General features: G+C 31.8%; 5 protein-coding genes across 5 annotated transcripts; 1 reads left to right on the top strand and 4 right to left on the bottom strand.

Moving 5' to 3' along the window:
- Positions 1–1,751: 1,751 nt before the first annotated feature.
- On the bottom strand, positions 1,752–4,160 carry PGO_101400 (UTP--glucose-1-phosphate uridylyltransferase; the record flags this gene model as incomplete). Its single annotated transcript, XM_028688171.1, has 1 exon — positions 1,752–4,160. The coding sequence occupies one exon, from the start codon at positions 4,158–4,160 to the stop codon at positions 1,752–1,754; it is 2,409 nt and encodes an 802-aa protein (XP_028543972.1).
- A 1,857-nt stretch (positions 4,161–6,017) lies between these two features.
- On the bottom strand, positions 6,018–6,926 carry PGO_101390 (f-actin capping protein beta subunit; the record flags this gene model as incomplete). The annotated part of the gene is made up of 1 exon (XM_028688170.1): positions 6,018–6,926. The coding sequence occupies one exon, from the start codon at positions 6,924–6,926 to the stop codon at positions 6,018–6,020; it is 909 nt and encodes a 302-aa protein (XP_028543971.1).
- Positions 6,927–10,411: 3,485 nt separating this feature from the next.
- On the top strand, positions 10,412–12,562 carry PGO_101380 (Eukaryotic translation initiation factor 3 subunit 9; the record flags this gene model as incomplete). The annotated part of the gene is made up of 1 exon (XM_028688169.1): positions 10,412–12,562. One exon carries the CDS (start codon positions 10,412–10,414, stop codon positions 12,560–12,562), a length of 2,151 nt encoding a protein of 716 aa, XP_028543970.1.
- A 1,313-nt stretch (positions 12,563–13,875) lies between these two features.
- Positions 13,876–14,598, bottom strand: PGO_101370 (apicortin; the record flags this gene model as incomplete). Its single annotated transcript, XM_028688168.1, has 1 exon — positions 13,876–14,598. The coding sequence occupies one exon, from the start codon at positions 14,596–14,598 to the stop codon at positions 13,876–13,878; it is 723 nt and encodes a 240-aa protein (XP_028543969.1).
- A 2,071-nt stretch (positions 14,599–16,669) lies between these two features.
- Positions 16,670–22,312, bottom strand: PGO_101360 (transcription factor with AP2 domain(s); the record flags this gene model as incomplete). Its single annotated transcript, XM_028688167.1, has 1 exon — positions 16,670–22,312. One exon carries the CDS (start codon positions 22,310–22,312, stop codon positions 16,670–16,672), a length of 5,643 nt encoding a protein of 1,880 aa, XP_028543968.1.
- Between the last annotated feature and the right edge of the window lie 16 nt (positions 22,313–22,328).

Raw genomic sequence — 22,328 nt, 5'->3', positions numbered from 1 at the left:
CACCTATTTTAGCCATTTAGCTATTACCAGCGAAAATGTGTTATGTCCCACTTTTTATATTTCCCACCCGAAGGGTGTTTGGGCAGTCCCAAATTTCGGCACTTTTTTCCCCCTCGCAAAGATATAGTGTAAATGTTGTGGCATTTGGCATTGTCACCCAATGGTGATAGCACAGCATTTCCTATTTCTCTCTTCTTATGTTCGTAATTCTGTCTATTCTGTCTGTTCTGTCTATTCTGTCTGTTCTGTCTATTCTGTCTGTTCTGTCTATTCTGTCTGTTCTGTCTATTCTGTCTGTTCTGTCTATTCTGTCTGTTCTGTCTGTTCTGTCTGTTCTGTCTGTTCTGTCTGTTCTGTCTGTTCTGTCTGTTCTGTCTGTTCTGTCTATTCTGTCTGTTCTGTCTGTTCTGTCTATTCTGTCTGTTCTGTCTGTTCTGTCTATTCTGTCTGTTCTGTCTATTCTGTTTATTCTGTCCATTTTTTTTTTTTTCTTCTTCTTTTTCTCTTCCCGTATTTTTCTTCTTTTTTTTCTCATCTTTCTTCTCCCGTACCACATTGTCCCATGAGTGTGTCCTTTCCCATAAATTGCAATTCTTTGATCTATCAATGACAAAAAGGATATATCTACGCGAATGCATATGCTTTTTGTGTCTCTTCTTGAAAGAGCAAGTTTACGAAGGTGCACAAGCTAGGGACCAGTGCCACGAACAGAGAAGATAATGCTTTACCATATTTTAAAATTTATTCTTCCTTTTTTCCCAACACTTTTCCCATTTTTAACCGTATATATATATATATATATATATATTCCATATATTCATATGCATACTCACCATAATGTCATTTTTATACCTCCTTCTTCAAACCACTAAGTTTTATGTACATATACACAAAAAAAAAAAAAAGGGGTAAGGAGGGGGTTTGGGGAAAAGGTATAACTTTCTTCTGCCATGTTTTACTCTTCACACATAGCTATACACTCATCCTTTATTTTTTCCCGTCTCATTTTTCCCCTCCCATTTTTTAACGTTTCTTCCCTAACCTTCCGACTTCCCCCCCACACCCTGTAACATTAAAACATAAAATAATCGAACAAATCGTCGAAAAAACCAACAGAAGATTTTGAATAGATCTAATTTTGATTCTGTACAACACACCCCAACTTTGCCGTAGTAATATATGTGGAAAAGAAGTAGAGAATCAAAACGAAAAAAATTATAAAGCGACAGAGTGGAATTACTAGTGTCGCTACATACAAGTTAGTTTGCATAAGGGGGTTGAAGGATGTGATATCATACCACACCCACCCCATATATGTTTCTATGCATATACACAAAAACGCATATGTAATGTGCTTATATATGAAAAAATGAAAAAACAACTTTTTGAATATTTCTCACCAACAAGAAGCACAAGTATTAAAGTATGGTTACTCACATCAAAATGTTATCTCAGTTATGCATTACAAAAAAAAAAAAAAAAAAAAGGAAAAAAAGTATGTACATGAGAGATAGGGGAATTTCTCATACACATTTTATTACAAAAAAAAAAGGTAATAAATGAATTGCCCTTCTATGTAGGTAAGGAGAAAACAAAAAGAAAAAAAAAAAAAAAAAAAAAAATCCAAATATCATTTATTACATGATATATCTAGGAGAGAAAACACTTCATCTTTCGTAGTCCTAAATTTAGTAAACCCCCCTGCACAGGATAATGGAATCTAACGAAATGGTCAGATGATTGTGACACCTTCAACTGCTTATTATAAGGGCTTCTTTTTTCACTAATTTATATCTCCTTATCTGTAAATGTACCGAATTGTTTTCATTAATGTCTGTAAGTGGTACTAACTCATATCCTCTATTCCTTATGCATACATTTTTTTCTAACATAACAGGAAGTATAGTGTCTTCACAATTCAATTTTTCAATAATCAATGCACCATCCAAATATAAGTTCCTAATTAGTGCATCTGATTTTATCCAGAGGGTAGATTTATTACGAATGGTTATATTTCCTTTCACTTTTTTTATCATTTCACTTAGGGTGAACGCAAATTCTGGTTCGATTAAAACTTTTGGAGGCATGAAATATTGAACCCCATTGAATGTTTTCATTTCTATTTTATCTAAAACAAATTTTTTACGATTATACATACAAGCTAGTTGTAAAAATACACAGTTGTTATAGTATAAATCTGATTCAGCACTGAACATGCATTCCGGGTGTATATTCCTTTGAGCATTATATGTCGCCTTCAAAGAATCATTCTTCACTGCTGAGAAACATAAACACCTGTCTAACTGGGTAACTCCTACTCTACCTCTCCCACAGAGACTCAAATCATTAGGAATTCCTATACTATCGCTATTAACACCGTTTTCTTCTCCTATTTTGGCATGCTTGGACATGATTTCCCCTGTGCACTCATGACAACAATACAAGAATGCAAAATCCTGCATCATAGTTTCTACCCGGGTGGGGCGCAGAAAATGTTTCCTACTCTCGTCGGCATACTTGGGATTAATATACTCAGGTACGAATCCATTTGTTTTTTTTAAAAGCTCATTATAAGTTCTCAGCTCAAACACGATAGCACTAGTGTTTCCTGGGTATAAGGAATAACCATCTTCATCAACAATTTCTTTTTCTCCTGAACCTGTAATTATGGATTCTAACATATTATATTCTATATTTACAACTTTTTTGCAATTATCCATGCTAGTCAAACTGCAGATAGCCCCAATTTCCTCTCCTGGTTTTCTCGAAATAGCTAAAAAATTCATATGTAACTGTTTATCTATAGAAATTCCTAAACATAGATATAAAACTTTCATTGCTAGAGCGTTTGTATCTTGAAAAAAATACAAATAGTTATATCCTTGTTTTATTAGAGAATCTAAATCAATATTATTTAGAATGAGAGAATGAATGTCCCCATGACCATGTGGTTTTCTCGAAAAGTGAAAAGTACCATTTTGGAATGTAAAATCTATGTGTGCTTCATTATCCTTAAAGCATAGTACTTTTCCTTGTTTTAAAAAATGTATTTGATGTCTTTTTAAAGAAAAAAAGTTATTATTCTCAAAAAAGGAAATTGTTTTTTCATACGTATCATCAGACAACATGATGATAAATGGTATATCTATATCTTTCTTCTTATTTTTTTTTATATACTCTTGAAAACTTTTTATATAATTACAATAATATTCAATATACGTTTTTTCAGATATCAAATTTGTTAGTAACTTTAATTTTATATCTTTATGATTTAATCTTTCTCCTAACCCTCCTGCTAATAATACAAAACATACTCTATCAATTTGGCTCAGTCCTACCTCTTCATATCGAATGTATTCAACAATTTGTGCTATCTTCTCACATGTCACTGTGCTTAATTGAATTTCATTTCCTTCTAAACTTCTCTCACCATATTCCCATAATTCTTTCTCTCTCTCTGCCTCGATCTCACATTCTCTCCCTGTCTCGATCTCATACGCTCTGCCTATCCCTCTTTCTCTCTCATTAATTTTCACCCCTTTGGGTTTAGCACATAAGCTACTAACAAATTTTCTGTTCCCAGTTGTGTCGAAAATTTCATCATTCGATGATGAGGGAGATAACATCGGAGTAATTCCGCCCTCAGATAGAGAAATGGAATTACTGTTCTGAGTAAAAATAGCAGTTGTGTCATATTCAGTGTTGATGCGTTTTGTGCATTCCTGCTTTTCATCCTCTTCTGTGCTATGACTTGATTTGGATGATGATACATTCAAAGAATTGTCTTTGTCATATACCAACGAATCAGACAAATATAATTGTCTTTCCATTTTTCTACATTCATCAAATTCATGTAACGTATCATTCCATGGAAATTTTATTTTTATTATATTATCTGGTTTTTCTATTAAACAATTTGAAAAATTATTAATTTTGTTTTTTGATTTTTTCAAAAGGGATTTTGCTCTCTTTATATATTTTAGAAAACCATCTGGATACACCAGTTCAAATTCTTTTATCTGTTTAATAATGTCCAAAATGTTTTTTTCGTTTAATTCATCATGGTTTAATAGTTCTGTTTGTTCCGCTGAAATTAAATCTTCGATGTATTTTTTATCTTCATCCTTTATTATTTTAATGAGTTTGTCTATTTTTCGCATTTTCTTGACATGAAACTGGATGATATTCAGGCTGGAGGTAGTGGCTATAGTTTGTTATATCACTGCTTTTTTTTTTTTTTTTTTTTTTCTTTTTTCCTCTTTGCTTTGTTGTTTAGTCTCTGCAACCGCCTTGCTGTCTCGATAATGTCACGAAATTGATGAAAATGTATATATGCATTCACATGTCAAACATTGTACAAAAGACCTTGGTCCCTCTCTCGTTTCTCAAATCTAAGCACGGAGAGGGAAGTATGTGTACACATGTACCTATATGTTCATACATGTATATTAACATATGTATATGTTGTTGCTATTTTTTTTATTCTATTTTTACATATTTTTTGACACAACTGTATTGAAATATGTTCCTTTTGCATTATATATAGTATGACCCGGAAAAAAAAAAAAAAAAAAAAAAAAAAAAAAAAAGACATGTTATGAAGCTATAGAATATTATATAATGAATATATATTCAAATCACCCCATAACAATGTTTAAATCGAATACCATGTACTCTAAGTAATAGTTTCACTGTGGATACAATACTTAATAGAATGTAGATCGGAACAAGTTCCTCAAATTATGAGTATGCTTTGCTATACATTGAATTTACCACGCTTACTTGTAGGTTTACGCTTATGTGGTGAACGGATAAAGAGAAAGTTGAGAAATAGTGGAAGCATACACTAAAAAAAAAAAAAAAGTAACAGCATTGTTCAATTTTCCCTTTTCTTCATTTTTTTTACATTTGTATTTCTCATAGCAGAGTTCTTTTTTTTTCCTTTTTTTTTTTTTCTACTTCCATCATTCTTTTAAGTGAGTGATAAAACCTGGAACGTGTTAAATTAACTTTGTCTTACATTGAAAAACAAAAAAAAAGAAAAAAAAAATCATTGTAGAAAATCATTTGAAGTTTTTATAAAAATCTTAAGTCGAAGAAATGCAGAGATATCATATAGCTGACATTTGAAGCAATTCAAGAATTTTAAAGATGAAGGACGAAAGACGAAAGGCGAAAGACGAAAGAAAAAAGACGAATGAAACAAATATGTGCAAGTGAAGATTTGTGCAGATAAAATACATGTACAGGTGTTGGTAGTTCCTCCAACATTCCATTCGTTTTCCTCTTTCATGAAAGAACTAACAAGTCTATATTCTTTTTCTTTAAATCATTGCTTAATTTTTTATTGCGATTTTTTTGGAAAAGTTTACCATGAATTATTAAATCGATGTAAAAAGGGAATATACTGGGAAAATATTTGAGTTTTTTTTTTTTTTTTTTTTTTTTTTTTTTTTCAAAAACCTTTAACATTTAAAAAAAAAAAAAAAAAAAAAAAAAAAAAACATCCAAATTATTTTATTATTTTATTTTTTTTGAGCTAGCTAAAAACTGAGCTTTGCAACATTCCATCTTTTTAAAACAAAACTTGGTAAATCCCCTTCTGGGAAAAATGGGACAGTGTTTAATTGGGTATACTTTGTAGAGGTCTATCCTTTTGTGTAACATGTTGATGTGTATATGTGTAGGTATAAATATTAACATTCATATATGTATATTTTTCACTTTTCGCCTGAACAGATTTTTAAATATAAAAAGAGTGGTAAATAATCCATTAAGAGGTAGAAGGAGTGGCACTTTTTACGAGCGGTTAGACTGGGGTGAGCATTTTGCAAAAGTTTTGAAATTCTTTGAAGTATTATGAAAAAGATGATTACACATGTGTGCATACAGACGTTGGAAAATATATTATCGTGTTCATGTACACAACATAAGGGCATAAATGTAAGCATACGTTCATATTGGAGAAATTTTTCTATTTTTCTACTTTGGCACTTTTCTGTTGGGGCTGTCTATTCTCAGGTATGAAGAGAGTATTCCGTTCCGTCGTTCAAACTTTTGTCTTTCAATTTTAATTTTAATTCTTTCTGTATACTTTCTTTTGATAAGGCAATATTACTCGAAATGGAATGTAAGTTCTGAACATTCAGGTTACTTTCAGTATGATAACCAAAAAAGTCATTAAATCTTATAGAATTTAATATGTCATTAATTTTTGGAAAGTATATATATTCAATACTTTTTCTTAACGAATTTTCAATGCTTTCAATCATTTTCCCCATATTTTCCATATGGAAATATTTGTCCTTTATTAAATTAATATTGGATATTTTCTTCGGGTTTTCTAAAGCTTTGTTAATCGAAGCAGACAATGTGATTTCATTTTTTCTAGTAATGGTAAAATTAAGAGTAGTGGAAATTTGATAGTGAATTGTTAGATGAGATATATTTACCTGTATTAAATGAGTAGCTTCCCATATTATACTTGTACAATTATCATAATTTTCTTTTTTTTTTATTAAAAAACAAGCCACAAAGCCGTCTTCTACTGGATTTGGCCATAAATAAACAGATGACAATCCGCTTATATAGTATGATTTTCTGTACCTGTCAAATACTTCATTATATAATATTTCTAGCGTTCTTAGCGATTCAGATGGAATATAACTATTTGGAAAATGCTCAGGGTAATACATATTAGTATATGGGGATCTATATGAATCTTTTTCTTTGTTGAACATATTTCCTAGGTAATATTTTTTCTCTTCGCTGTCGAATTTTATTTTTATTGGTCCTTCTTTATTGATTAAAATATTGTTTGTTAAATTCTGGTCAATTTTAGATAAAATATTTATCGTTTCCTCAAATAAATGCGCTGGTAAAATGTTGCATATGCGCAAAGCTGCTTCGATTTTAGCTTCCTGCATTTTTTGTTTTGATGATAGTGGTGGATGGGAAAATGGACCAATAAGCGATCATCACATAAAAAATAAGATTCTTTGAAGTGACAAAGTTGGGGATATACTGTATATGTATATGTACATATATATGTTTACACTGATACGCAGTTGTCTAAGCGTATGTGCAGGTGTATATATATACGTATACACTGATGTGCAGTAGTCTAAGTCTATGTGTGTGTGTGTGTGTGGAGGGGGAAGGATGCGCGCTTATGGAGAATAAAATTTCCTCCTATAGGACCACTCTCAAATGAGAAAAAGAATCATTAAGCCAATTCTATACATATGATATTCTATTTTATCCTATGCTATTATAGTTTTGGCACTTTTTCGATTTTGAAACTTTTAACGTCTTTTTTGCACATGGAAACATTTTTTCTTCATACAGTAGGTGACATTGTTTGATCACTTAGGTAATTTTCCTTCTCAAATGGAAAATTTTTCATTTAAAAAAAAAAAAAAAAAAAAAATTCCCACTTTTCACATATTCTCGTGGTAAAAATATATTCTCACTAATATGTTACAAAAGAAAATTTGAGGACGGGGAAAAGACTCAAGTTTTTAGTAATGAGAATGAAAAAAAAAATATGCAAAATGTAACCTGTGTCATTCGATCTCCCATGTACCTTTTTTTTTTTTTTTTTTTTTTTTTATTATTTTGTTAAAAAAAAAAAAAAACCCATTCCTAACGTGTGAAAGTTAACAAGGAGAGAATGAGAGACGAAAAAAAAAAAAAAATTAAATGAGGAAAAAAAGTACATTAAGTTAATGCTATGTGTGGTATGTATGCAAAACTTATTCGAAGTTACTAATACCATTTGGTCTCATAAGTGGTAACTGCTTATTTTTTCACAACTATATATATATTATAGCAAATAAAGGGAAATGATAATAATAAAAAATTAACATGGAAATACCAACTTTATGATTATATTAAATATGACACAAAAAAGAGTTATTATCAATTGTTAATAAGACAGCTTATGCTTACAACAAAAACATGTATAATATCCAATCAGGGAAAAATGAAAACTAGACGAAAAAAGTAATGTGTGTGCATATATACCCCTTTCCTCCCCTCATCCAAAAGAGTTAGAATGTAATGTATTTTCTTTCCATTTTCCCATCACTTTTCTGTTAATATAGAGAATGAGATACACCATATTGATTTTGCATGATAGCATAGGTAAATAAAAATGGATCATACATATGCAGCCATAGCATGATCACAGTTACTTTTTGTGAAAAAAAGAATACAACAGGAAAATTTTTTCCTTCGAACATTCCTCCTTCATATATAATCATTTTGTGATAAGTGAAAAGATTAAAAATGAGTGTATTAATATGTAATGCAGGAAACCAAACGTGGTACATTGAACCCCTTTAAAAAGAATGAAAAATTGTAGGAGAATAATAACTGTCATTATATTCTACTTTTCTATTTTTATAATATTTATTTTATATTCATTTCTAAATGATGCATTTTTGTTATTATGTTAAAATTCCCATACCATGGTGTGCATATCTTTTTTACTATTAACTGCTGAACGATTTGACCACATAATTTTTGTGTCACTTCAGGGGGTCTTAGAAAATTATATATTATCTGTTCATTTGTGAAATTTATTTTAATTTTTTTTTTTTCTTAAAATCTACATATATTTTCACATCATAAATTTTGTTCATTTTTGCACAGTTCTACAAGTGTATCTATAAAAAAGTGTCTGCTACACATGGGAAAATTTTTTTCTGAGATATTTTTCCGTTAGGTGGGAAAACTGTAAAGTGTTAACCCCATTAAATACGAACAAATTTTATATTTCAACAATTATATACAAATATGTCTGCTTGCAGAGCAGTAAGCAATTTTGGGGGGGGTTCATGGAGACGAAAAAAAAAAAAAAAAAATGTGCGTTCATTTCGTATGCATAATATATATATATATATATATAGTATTTACAACATGTATGAAAAGTACACGAAAAAAATATATACACGTATAATACCTATTTAGGGTGTTACAATCCCACATATATTACGTATCTACACTATCACATACAAAATTACGTATATACTGCACAGATGGAGGTAATATAAGGGCGTGCGATAAAATGTGCTACGAGAGCAATCCTGGTAAGGATTTTTTTAAAAAAAAAAAAAAAAAAAAAGCAATTCGTGATTAGGCCAAAAGTATATAGCAGCGGATTATTCTATGAAAGAAAAAAAAAATATGAACATAAAAAAAAAAAAAAATTAACACCTACACTATAATTTCGCAGTATATTATTACAAATAAGGAACACCCCCCTCACCTAAAAGAGCAAACGTTTAGGAGAGAATATGTAAAATGAAAGGAAAGAGAAGAAAAATAAAATAAAAATTAAAGAAGCATATAAAATTTTATGCAGCAAAATTTACAAGTATTTTAGAGGTGCATGGAAAAAAAAAAAAAAAAAAAAAAAAAAAAAACATTATACATTTTTTTCATCATATATTATATATATAACCAATAAGTACAAAATAAGAATAAAAAAAAAAAAAAAAAAACATACGTTGTTGTAGTACTTTTTTTACCTAATGGGTTTTTATTTATATCACATGCAAAACGTTTTAAAAGCATGCCCCCTGGGGGTTGCGTCGGTGACCGGTAAAAATAAAATATAATAAAAAACATACTTTTAAAAGGTTCAATCAAATTTACCATAACGAGAGAGTGGGAAAAAAAAAAAAAAAAATTTATATATATATATAAATAAAATAAAACAAGAAATAAGAGGAGATAAGAAGAAATAAGAGAAAACACACAATAAATATCGTTTGTTATATATACATATCTACATTCGCATCTGAACAAAGATGGCATTATATAAATATTTATAGATCTACTTTTATCACTTTTGCCTTTTTTGCCTGACCATTTTAGCTAGCTGCCGTAATAAAAAAAAAAAAAATAATAAAAAAAAACTTCGGTGACAGAAGTTTCACAGGAACACTATTATTGTTTACGAAAAAGCCAAAATCCAAAGGTCTGTTGACCAAGTTGTCAAAACGTATAGCAGTATCAGCCGAGGGAACACCACCGCTTGCCAAAAGAGAACGTCGAAAGATCATTGCAACGCAACACAAGGTGCTTGTCCGTTGAGGGAAAGTTGACATATCGTATAGTGAACATAGATACACACGTGTGTATATATATACATACACATACAAATATACACATATATACATGCACATACAAACATACACGTATATACATGCACATACAAATACACACATATATACATACACATACAAATATATACAGATACATACACAAACATACACAGATACATACACAAACATACACAGATACATACACAAACATACACAAACATACACAGATACATACACAAACAAATACACACATATATATACACGCAATCTCGTGCGCTGTTCCATCGAACACGTAAAACATGGTGAGGGTGTCGGAAGACGAACTGAGCGACAAGGGATTGGAGGAATTTTTGTCTGATGACAGTGATGATGGAGATGAAGCTTTGTTAAACAAAAAATATGCTGAAAAGGAAGCACTAATAACACTGGAAACTAAATTTCCTAAGATTGTGACAATTTTGGGAATTCCGAAGGTGGAGGAAGAGAAACATAGCAGACTGGCAGAGGTGCTGAAAAAATTGTTTATAAGACACTTAAATGCAAAAATAAGTGATTCTTCCCTTTTGAATATTAAAATTCATATGCCAGTTGATGAAGAAAAGAAAACAAAAGGTATATGCTTTGTAACTTTTAACGACAGTTTTCAAGCAAATGAGGCGGTGAAAATCTTGAACAAGTTAAAACTGGATGCAAAACACGTATTAACAGCATCGAAAATGGATGATATAGAAAATATTATAAATCGAGATGAACGTGTCATGCCAATTAATGTTGTCGGATTTACAAGAGAAAAAATTAGATGGTGGTTATATGATGAAAAGTGTAGAGAACAATTTATAGTACGATATGATTCCCATTTTGAAGTACATTGGTTTGATCCATTAGAAAAAGAACCACAACTAATATATACCACATTTAAGAAAAATGCACCTTTTTCAAGTGTACAATGGAGTAATCAAGGTTCATATTTAGTTAGTTTTCACAACCCAGGTATAGCACTATGGGGTGGTGATACTTTTGAAAAATTAATTCGATTACAACATAAAAGTGTTAAAGAAATTAGTTTTTCTCCAAACGAAAATTATGTATTAACATGGGATGGTACTCCGGCATCTTTAAGAAATGAAAAATCTATCTGTATATGGAGAGTAATAACTGGAAAATTATTACGTTCATTTATAACCCCTGAATTTAGTGCTAAGGATAAAAGTTTTCATTATTTTTTATGGAGTCCAGACGATAAGTACATAGCATGCATAGGAAAACAGAAGGAAGTATATGTGTATGAATTACCCAGTATGTTACTAATGGAAGATCATGAAAAGAAAAGAACTCCTTTGAAATATACATTAGTAAAAGAATTTGATTGGTCACCCGTTGATAATATTGTTTCTATTTGGATTCCAGGAACTAAGGTTGCACCAGGAACTTTAGTGTTAGTTGATATTCCATCAAGAAAAGAATTAGTGTCTAGAAAAATCTATGATGTTGTACACGCTTCTATTCATTGGCAAAGTAAGGGAGATTATTTGTGTCTTAAAACTACTATTGAAAAAAAAATCAGTAAAAAAAGTAAGAAAGAGTATACCCAATTAGAAATATTCAGAATGAGAGAAAAAAATATTCCTGTTGATAATATACAAATTGAAGGAATCAAAACGAAGCAATTTCATTGGGAAGAATCCAATAGTAATAGATTCGCTTTAATAGTTAGAGATGAAGTTACAAGTAGACAACAAATTAGATTCTACAAAATTGCAAATAAAGGCACAGCTAAAAATGCCAAATGGACCAGCACATTTGATATTAACAGTCAGATGAATTTTATGCGATGGTCACCACAAGGATCTTACTTTATCTTAGCTTCATTAGGAGCAGAAGGATTACTATACTTTTGCCATCTCAATTCAAATGATGAAGTGGAAGTAATACACAAAGATGAACACTTATTAGCAAATTCTGTTTCTTGGAGTAATTGTGGAAGATATTTAGTTACATCTATATCAAGTATGCCAAATGCAGCAAGTTCTAATTATAGGGAAGAAAATAGTGAAACTGGGTTCTACATATGGTCATTTCAAGGTAGATGCTTAATGACAATAAAAAAACCGTCCTTTTTTCAATTTTTTTTCAGACCACATCCAAAATCATTATTCAGTGATAAACTAAAATTAGACATTAAAAATAATCTAAAAGATTATTCTAAAAAGTTTGATGTTATGGATGAAAAAATTAGACATGCCAAAAGGAATCAACTCATTTCGGACAGAAAAATTGTGGAAACTATGTTTAATCAAAAAATGGAAAAAATCACACAGCTATTTCAGTCCTTTAAGGAATACGAGCAGTTTAAGAAAAACTGGGAACAGTTTGAGAACCAGTTCGAATGGGAAGAGAAGACGGTTGTCATTGAACATGTACTATCTGTCAAACAGGAAATATTTTCTTAGAAAAAGGTTATGTTTTTATGTGTACACCCATAATGTGTACCAGCTGGGTATGATCGATAGTAGGTTTGTCAAAACTCCTTTTTGTTTACACCATCAGAATAATTTTTTTTTTTTTTTTTTTTTTTTTTTTGCATGCCTCTTTCACGGGCCCATTTTGCTTCCCCAGTTTATATTCCATATTTGCATATAATTAGATTTAAAAAAAAAAAAAAAAAAAAAAAAGAAAGAAAATGTGCTCATTCTGTGTCACATACATTTACATATTTCCTATATTTAGCAGCACATCGTTTCTTACTTCTCCATCCTCAGCAACAATGAATAGAACTGCGCAAAAATTGAACTTGTAAATGCAGTAATTTTATTTTATCCTACATTGTATTATACACAGTACTGTACCGTACTGCATTGTATTATTTTATTATTTTCCAAGTGGCTATTCCCCTTGCGATATAGCCTCTGAAAAATGCTACAACAAGAAAGTGAAAAGAGGTTCTGGTGACCACATTCACCCGGCAAAGCGTTTAAAAGAAGTGAGAGGAAAATTATGGGCACTAGGTTTTCCCCCCACCCCTCCCCAAAAAAAAAAAAAAAAAAATATACATCTTTTTAGCTTCTGCAACATTTTACACATCGCATATAGAGATTACATCATACGAATGTCATGTGTTTAAAATGCTGCAAAAGCTAACACTACCCAAAATAAAGTGTTGTCCACGCTTAGCACTTCAGACGCCCCTCGTCCTAACTTCCTGCTTTCCTTTCTTTTTGGGGGAAACCTTGTTAAGGCGGAAAATTAACAAGGCATATATAGCTGTGCAACAAAAAATAAAATGAAAAAATGAAATAATAAAAAAATGAAATAATAAAAAAATGAAATAATAAAAAAATGAAATAATAAAAAAATGAAAAAATGAAAAAATGAAATAATAAAAAAATGAAAAAATGAAAAAATGAAAAAATGAAAAAATGAAAAAATGAAATAATAAAAAAATGAAATAATAAAAAAATGAAAAAATGAAAAAATGAAAAAATGAAAAAATGAAAAAATGAAAAAACAAGTGGAAAGATTCTATCCACACTATCCAATCTCTACCTTTGCAATTACCGGGGGGGAGAGGGGTGTTTCTCAGTTTCAGAAATTTAAACTGTGTAGTGGCGTAAGGGGCAGATAAGTATCATCAAGCAATCACACTTCTAATTCATGAAGCCACTAACCCATTATGCTGTCGAACCAACACGCTTTTGAATCACCACACAGCTAATGAGTAAATGCATAAACAAACAATGTGTTTAAAAAGATCCCGCTTCTGACATCAGCTGTGCATCACCCAAGGACTTAGAAAACGATCCAATCGGTCTATGCAAGCAGGTGGTTCCCCAGAGGTGCACAAATACTTTTCCCCATCGTTCAGGCCTGCAAATGTTTTTACTAGACTGAAATTGGTATTGTATATTTTTCTTACAGGTCCCATGATAGGATCTAATACTTTTGTTATTTCTATAAGAAGCGATTTCCAATTGTGTATGTAAGGCTTGACTAAGAATAATAATCCATTGTGATTTTTATCTCCATTTCGAAATAACCAAATATATTTTGGTCGGGCAATTTGAATTCCATATTTCTGCATTCCTAAAGTACCTGGAATAACTACAGGCATGATGAAACATTTATTTTTTTCCAAAGTAGAACATGCGTAATGTTCATTTGCATCTTTTTCTTTTCTTACAAAATTGCTCGGATCAAAATTACAATTCGTTTCTTTCCTTGTAATAATTCTACTATTTAATTTCTCAAATTTCTGCTTATGAATACCTGTGTAAAAATTTGCATCCGTCAATCGATCAAAGACAGTTTTTTTGTGTGCCTTCTGCTCCCTCAGCTTCTTCTTTTTAAAAGGGATTAAATCTGGGCCATGTTTCATTTTTATAATTTCATTAGAGGTAGAAAAGTATTTCTTTACAGATTTCAAGTAATTCTCATCACTGTAATCAGAATTCCTAACATGTGGGATACCATGCCCATGTGCACAATTCATCTGTTTTTTTTTTTAATTTGCAACTTAAGGTGGGTAGGGTGGAATGTGTTAACGAGTAACACTATAAAGAGAGTGGTACAGCGTAGGTGGAACAATGAGACAACAAGAAAAATCAATGGAAAATTAATAAATGAGTAAGTGTGTTGCCAGTAATTATGTAGGGCTTGGGGATTATCTTCATTCCTGATACCCTGTAATTTTTTTTTTTTTTTTTTTTTTTCTCGTTTAGCGTATACAGTTGGTTTGGTCATGCGTTATGCCCGTTCGTGTGTCACTCTTTTTTTGTGACTTTTTTTTTTTTTTTTTTTTTTTTTTGCTTTTACGGTTATGTATTTTTATACTGTCTATTTTTATATTGTCTATTTTTATATTGTCTATTTTTATATTGTCTATTTTTTTACTGTCTATTTTTTTACTGTCTATTTTTTTACTGTCTATTTTTTTACTTGTCTATTTTTATAGTTATGTATTTTCATTCTTACAAATTTTTATACCTACATATTTTTACTTTTTTCTGATTTTTCTGCCTCCTTTTGCCTTATTTTCATTCGAGTGAAGCGCGAAAAAGAAAAAGACAGGCAGGGCTGCTAAACAAGCAGAACGAACAAAAATAAAATGCCTTTTTTTTTTTTTTGACAAAAAAAGATAAAGTCAGGGATACACAAAAAAAGTTTCTTTTTAAAAAAAATTATGTGCATGTACATATAATCATGAACAAATGCATGTATGAATATAGTTCACTACATAAAAAATATATATTGCTATAGGAATAGAAATAGGAATGGGAATTTTTTGCAGGAATGTATATATGCTCTTATGCATGTAACAGAAAAAAAAAAAAAAAAAAAAAATTAGCGGTAACGGTTATAGTAAAAAATGGGTTGAACTTTTTTAAATGCATGTATAATAAGTAAGGAATCGAATTTGATAAACAAAATAAAATAGAAAAATAATAATCATGAATATCGATTCCCATTTACATAAACACATCCTCAATCTAATAACTATTACAAAACGGATGGGTAAGTATTAAATACTTCTACAGAATTAGGGAAAAAAGGTACACAAATAATGAAAAAATGATAATTAAGTCGAAATGATGCTTAACATATTAAATCGTGGTTTACAACAAAAGGTACTCTTCCCCTCCTGCAATTGTATCATCACGCATGTTCTCTTAAGAAATGAAGGTCTACGAGAAGGAGTCCGAGACACTCTACCCTTGGCAAGAAACACAATAAAGTGAAAAAATGGTACGCAAAATGGAATGCAAAATGGAATGCAAAATGGCTGGAAAAAAATGTAAACTTCTCTGGAGGATACGCATTTTTATGTACCTCTTAAAAAAGAAGCGTCTAAGAATAGACCAGCATGAGGTGGTGGTGGCACGTCTTAATAATAGACAAAAGTGAGGAATCGCCCTTCTAATCCACTCAAGCAACATATGGAAGTGTATATCTACTGGTATATTTTCATGTGATCGTGAGAAAGTGCATTCAGGATGGAATCTACATAAATATATCTACACTACACCTCTTCTTCCTATGGGTAAAAATAAAAAGTTGTTTGCTGGGAGGGAGAGAAAACTAAAAGGTACTATGTTATAAAGTGTCCAATCTCCTTCGGAAATTTACAAGCAAAAATGAAAAAAAAAAAAAAAAAAATCATACAAGAACAAGCGGAGAAACAAACTGGCATGGTTGCACAAGGGCACTGAGGCTAAGCATCTGCATATAAAGATGCACACGTATAAAGATGTACACATATAAAGATGCACACATATAAAGATGAACACGTATAAAGATGTACACATATAAAGATGCACATATATAAAGATGCACACATATAAAGATGTATGTACGTGCACTAGCGTGTGTTTATACATGCGTACGGCTCTCCCCCTCCTTAAATGAAAAAAGTGGAACAACGAACAGAATTATATGTTCTATTAATGCAAACGTGATTCAGTAAGATTGACAGTGAGGTGGTGTGTAGACACAGCTCTCTATCCACAGGCGGTGGAGTATGAACACATGCAAAAACCTTGCATACACACACAGAAAAAATAAATTCATGTAGATAACCTCTTTTTCATTTTAAGCATTTTTCTTGACAAATTATTATAATAATAATCTTCCAATATTTTAACTAGATAATATTCATCTTCTGCATGTATATTTATATTTTCCTTCAAAAATAGTGCTTTATCATTTTCATTAGATAGGAAATTTAACAAGTCATTGTCACTACAGGCATACATTTTCTTTAATTCACAATACTTTTCGTTATGAACATGTTCATACAATTTTTTTAAATCTATACTTTTTTCTCCCTTTATTTTGTTTTTTTCTTCATTTTCGAAATATCTCTTTTTGCTCGTTTCAATTTCATCATCACTCATACAATTCGGGTTCAACTCATGTTCACTTATTTCCATTTTTTTTCTTTTCCTTCCCCTCTTAGAAGTTTTCTTCTCGATCTTCTGGAAGTTCCTATTGTCATGATCACATACCGATTCATCTCGCTTCTCCTTTCCTTTGATATCTGAATCCATTCCATTAATTTCCATTTGTACCAAATAATTACCTTTTGAAATTGCATCTAATTCCTCGTATAACACGTTTGCGTATCCTTTTTTTTCTTTTTCTTCTTCTTTTTCCTTATCAGGGTTAGTCTTCCCACATCTTGCTGATTCCTCTTCTTTTACTTCCTCAATCAGGTTAGTGACTCTGCTGTCCATTCCATTTCTTGCTACAATGTCTCCATTCTTGTTGCAGCAGTTCGCATCACCTCGTTGCTGTTTTTTCTCCTCACTTTTCTCTTCTTTCGTCCTCTCCTCTGTTTCTTCCTCTTCTTCTTCTTCTTCTTTTTTGTTCAATATGCCACTGTCCGATTCACCTTTCAGTTCCCACAACCCGTCCGAGGCACCATTTTCACCCTGCATAATTCTGTGGTAGATAATTTTTTCGTTTCTATTTACACACGGGTTATATTGGCAACTGTCCATTTGATTTCTTTTCTTACATTCTGACTTCTTCTTCGAAGTACTTGTATCGATACAAACAGTATTATTGGTACTTTGGCTTATTCTTTCATTGATAGCAATGCTGTTTCTAAGATTTTTATGAACAACTTCCTGATATGTTCCATTACAATTTCCAACATCTTCTGCGTCTTGACAAAACGAGGATTCAATTGTCATGCATTGTTTAGAATTTTTCACATGCTGCTCATAGATGTGAAAATTGTTTATGAACTTTTGTTTGTACGAATCTGTTTGGCTGATAGACGGGTTCACGTGCACATGTTTGACGTTATCATTAGATTCAAATGACATAATTCCGAAGTGATTTTTCTGCATATTGTTCTCATCAAAAGGTGATTTTTCACTCACTGGAGGATCATCATTCAGATGAGGATGCTGATGTTGCTCAAAAAAGAGATAACTTTTACGTAAGTCCTCAATTTTTAATGGTTTTTTTTTATTGAAATAAATAGCTAATATAAGAGCCAGTTTTCTCGAATATGTCCATCCATATACATCTACTTCAAAATAGTAATTTTTTTTATTTAATTGGTTTGGTACATATCTTGATATTTTCCATGCATTTCTCTTATTGTCATATTGTAAATTAGATACATTTACATCAAAATAATTTTTTAAAACGTTATGTTCTGCGTTCAGATAATCATACACTGCTATGCACTTACCAACCGTGTACCCATATTTTTCTTCTGCATAATATTTATTTTCCCTCACATATTTATTATGTTCCTTTTTAATTATTTCAATGCTCCAGCTACTTCGATTTTGAACCCATTTTACTTTATTTTTCCAGTACTCATCGCTCACTGGACTGTTTAACAGATCTTTGCAAAAATCAATTAGGTACCTGTGCCTCTGCAGCTCAGACTGCTCCAAATGATGAGACTTCCCCAAATGATGAGACTTCCCCAACTGATGAGACTTCCCCAACTGATGTGATTGCTCCAACTGATGAGGTTGCTGCTCTTCCAAGGGGATGAATGAATCTTTCCAGTATTTTCCTTCCATGCCTTTGTTATCACTATAAGGTTCGTCCATTTGATTCCTATTGACTTCATTTTCTTTCCCCTCCAATTGGCATATATCTCCAGCAGATTGATCCGAGTTGGAAGCACAATATGCAATATCCTCCTCATGATTGCTAATGACTTGGTTAAGGTACGTGTCATATTCAGAAATGTTATTTATTATATGATTCTCCCTCTCATTTTTGTATTTCTCAGCCAGTTCCTTAGCTTTTTTAAATCCATATTCTTTGATTGCGAACTTCTTTCTACATGTCCTTCCATAAAGAACCCATGAAACTATCCAATTACCTGACTTATCCAACATTCCAGATGGTATTGATGCTTTCTTGTTCTCTTCATTGTTCCATGAATGTACATTATTTATTACATAATTCTCTACATCTTCACTGTCTCCACTGTTCTGATCGTCGTATCCAATATCGAGGTATAGTCCTCCAGTAATATGGACATTTCTTTGTATCATACTTCGCATTCTTTCTTTTTTCTCCTGAAATCGCCTTTTCATTTTTCCCTCTTGAAATTTCATTTTCTTCATACTGCTGATGGAATCATTAGTGTGATGAAAATCCCCCAAAAGGTTGACAAGGTCAGGGCAGCTCTCAGTGTCCTCCTCATGAAGAGAGTTCAGTTTATTTTGGATAAACTCCATCTCGATGTTTTTCGTGTCTCCATGCCTTGCTTTTGCCGTTTCTATTCTTTCCAATTTTTGCAGCACTTCTAGCCCGTCCAGTCTTTCCAATTTTTGCAGCACTTCTAGCCCTTCCAGTCTTTCCAATTTTTGCAACATTTCTAGCCCTTCCAATTTTTGCAGCATTTCTAGCCCTTCCAATTTTTGCAGCTTTTCCACGGTTTTCAGTTTTCCTATCCTTTCCAAGCGCTCCAATTTTTCCACTTTTTTCCATCTCTTCAATTTTTGCAATTTTCTCCACTTTTCCAATTTTTTCAATTTTTTCAGCTTATTTTTTTCGTCTCTCCTTTTTAGCCTTTCTTGCTCTTTAATTCTTTTTTTCTCTTCTCGAAGTTTTTTCTTTTCCTCCCTTATTCGAACTTTTTTCTTTCTCTCTTCTTCTCTGCGCAGTCTCCTTTCCTTCCTTTCAACAACTTCCCTCATTTTAATTTCTTGCCTTATGAGCAGCATTTTTCTCCGCTCTTCTTCCAGATCTGGCATGGGTGCTTCAAGTTGCGAACTCACCGTCGATTTTTCTCTTCTGCGTTTTGTTCCTTTCGTTTGTTCTGCTCGTTTTGCTTTATTATCTGTGATCTCTTTTTCTTCTCTTTCCTCTCTTTCCACTTTGTCCACTTTGCCCACTTCTTCCACCTCTTCCATCTCTTCCACCCCTTCCACTTCTTCTACACTTATTGTCCTTCCCAGAGGTGCACCTTCTCCCTCAGCTTCATCAAGTTTCGCCCTCGACACAATCCTATTGAAGTTCAACTTTTTCTGACACTTTTCATCTTTTTTTTTCCAAAAATTTTCCACTTGGCTCGATTGTCCGGACAGGTACATATTCCTCATTTCATCACATGAGTTTTTTCTACTTGGACTATATCTATTATCATAAATCATATTGCAAGAGCCGACTTTGTTGTCTTTAACACAGTTCCCATATTTTTCATTCTCACTTAATTTTTTTTCCATTTTTGCAATAACTTCCTCAATGGATTCTGCTGTATGATTTTTTTCCAAGGATAGCATGTCATCCGTCCATTCTTCCATCTTCTTTTCACTACATTCATTCATTTCATGACATTCTCTGCTTATTAAAAAATAATTTTCCCCAAATTTGTTATATATTTGCTGTTTAACAAGTTCCGCTTTCTCTTCATAAGTGGCAATAACTCCATTATTTGTTGCTTTTTCATATAGATTGTTAATATCCTGGAGATCGTTCAGAGCTAGGTGCCTAGATGTAGAACCCCAATTTTCTATGCTATAACTTTTTAGAATAGATATATTTCCATCTTTCCATATGATATTCCACGAATTTGTAATTTCATCAAATATGAGAAGACTTTTTACATGTTTTAATTCTTTTTCATTTTTCTTTCTCTCTTCTTCATCCTCCAAGAATGTACCCTTTTCACTCTTTTCTACTTGTTTGTTTTTTTTTCTCAGCATGCAATTCTTCTTTTCCCAAACGGGCTCACGTTTAATAGATATAGTCATGGGTTCATCTTTTTTCTTATTTTCTGGAAACCTTTCCTTTTTCACCCTTTTTGATTCATCTAAAAAAGGATGTATCCTATGGTCTTCCTTCAGCTGTTTTTTGCATTTCCCAACAGAATCAAAATCAGAATCAAATTGTATCTTTATCTTTCTATCCTTACTACCCTCTTTTCCTTTTCTTGGATTCGTTTCAGCTAACGATGAGGAATAGCTATTCCCATTATTTTGATACACTTGACCTTTCTCTCCCTCACAAGAATTTTCAGACTGAATTATTTTTTTTTCTAAATTTATCACATCCTTTGTCGAGTTTGTCTTGTATGTCTCCACGGGGCTCCTCCTGCCCTGCGAATCGTTTCTCTGTCTCGGTGCATCTTCATGTCTACTTTGACTTACACTGTCATGTTCAACTATGTCATGCTTTGCTACATCACTATGAGATACATCACTATGAGATACATCACTATGAGCCATGTCAGTGTTGGTATTAAACCTGATGGCTGTTGCTTCTGAATTACATACATCCACTCGAACGAGCGGCCTTTGTGTCTCCATAAATTCCCATGATTTACAAGAACTCCAATCTAGCGGACGGATGTCATTTCCTTCTTCGCAAAAAATTCTGCGTTCATGCGTTTGAGACATATTTCCCTCTCTTTCTTTTTTCTTCTCTTCACTTTTCTGTAACGGTAAGTTCCCCAAATGGCATGAATATTCAGAATATTCAGAATATTCAGAAACATGTCCCCCTTCCTTGTGGGAAACAAATTTAGAAACGTTTCTATCCATTATATCTTCTTCATTCGATGTAGATTTGAAACCACATGTGTAATTTTCATTCGGCTGAGTAACCATATGAGGGTTATAATTAACTTTGTCGAAATTATTGTTAACTAATCTGTTCGTATAATGGACAGACTCTTTCTTATCATCTTCTGCAATTTTCACATGTGAACATTCACTTATAAGTGCACTATTCATGTTAATACTAGATGCACAATTTTCATTTTCTGTTTTTCTTAAATACATACTGCAATTGGGAGATGCGTTATTTTTTACAATTTGACTTGTCTCTTTTGATATATCACTTTCACATGCATATATACCTTCCAAATTATTTCGTAATAAACAATTATTAATGTCACTAAATCCTTTCTTTAAACTTACATTGAGAATTGTGTTATCAAGCATTTCTTCACTTCTACTAACTGTGGTTTCATTACTCTTGCATCCCACGTTACAAGAATTTTTCTTTTCGTCTTGCAGTTCGTTACTTCGAATGAAAGTACTATAATCACCATTCATACTTTTTTCCTTTGATTTGGAGCCATAATGTATATTGGATTTTTCATAATCTACATTGTTCTTATGTTTATGCATATCGATCTGGTTATAGTTTATGTCATGGCTCTGTTCTAAGTTCGAGTTACAGGCTGGTGCAATTCCCCCCTTGTGAATAGACTCGATTTTCATATTCCAATTTTTGTTA

This window comes from Plasmodium gonderi (genome assembly GCF_002157705.1).
Source record: "Plasmodium gonderi DNA, contig: Chr10, whole genome shotgun sequence".
Taxonomy (NCBI): Eukaryota; Apicomplexa; class Aconoidasida; order Haemosporida; family Plasmodiidae; genus Plasmodium; species Plasmodium gonderi.
Note: the sequence above shows the minus strand (reverse complement) of the source record. Positions and strands in the feature narration are given on the sequence as shown.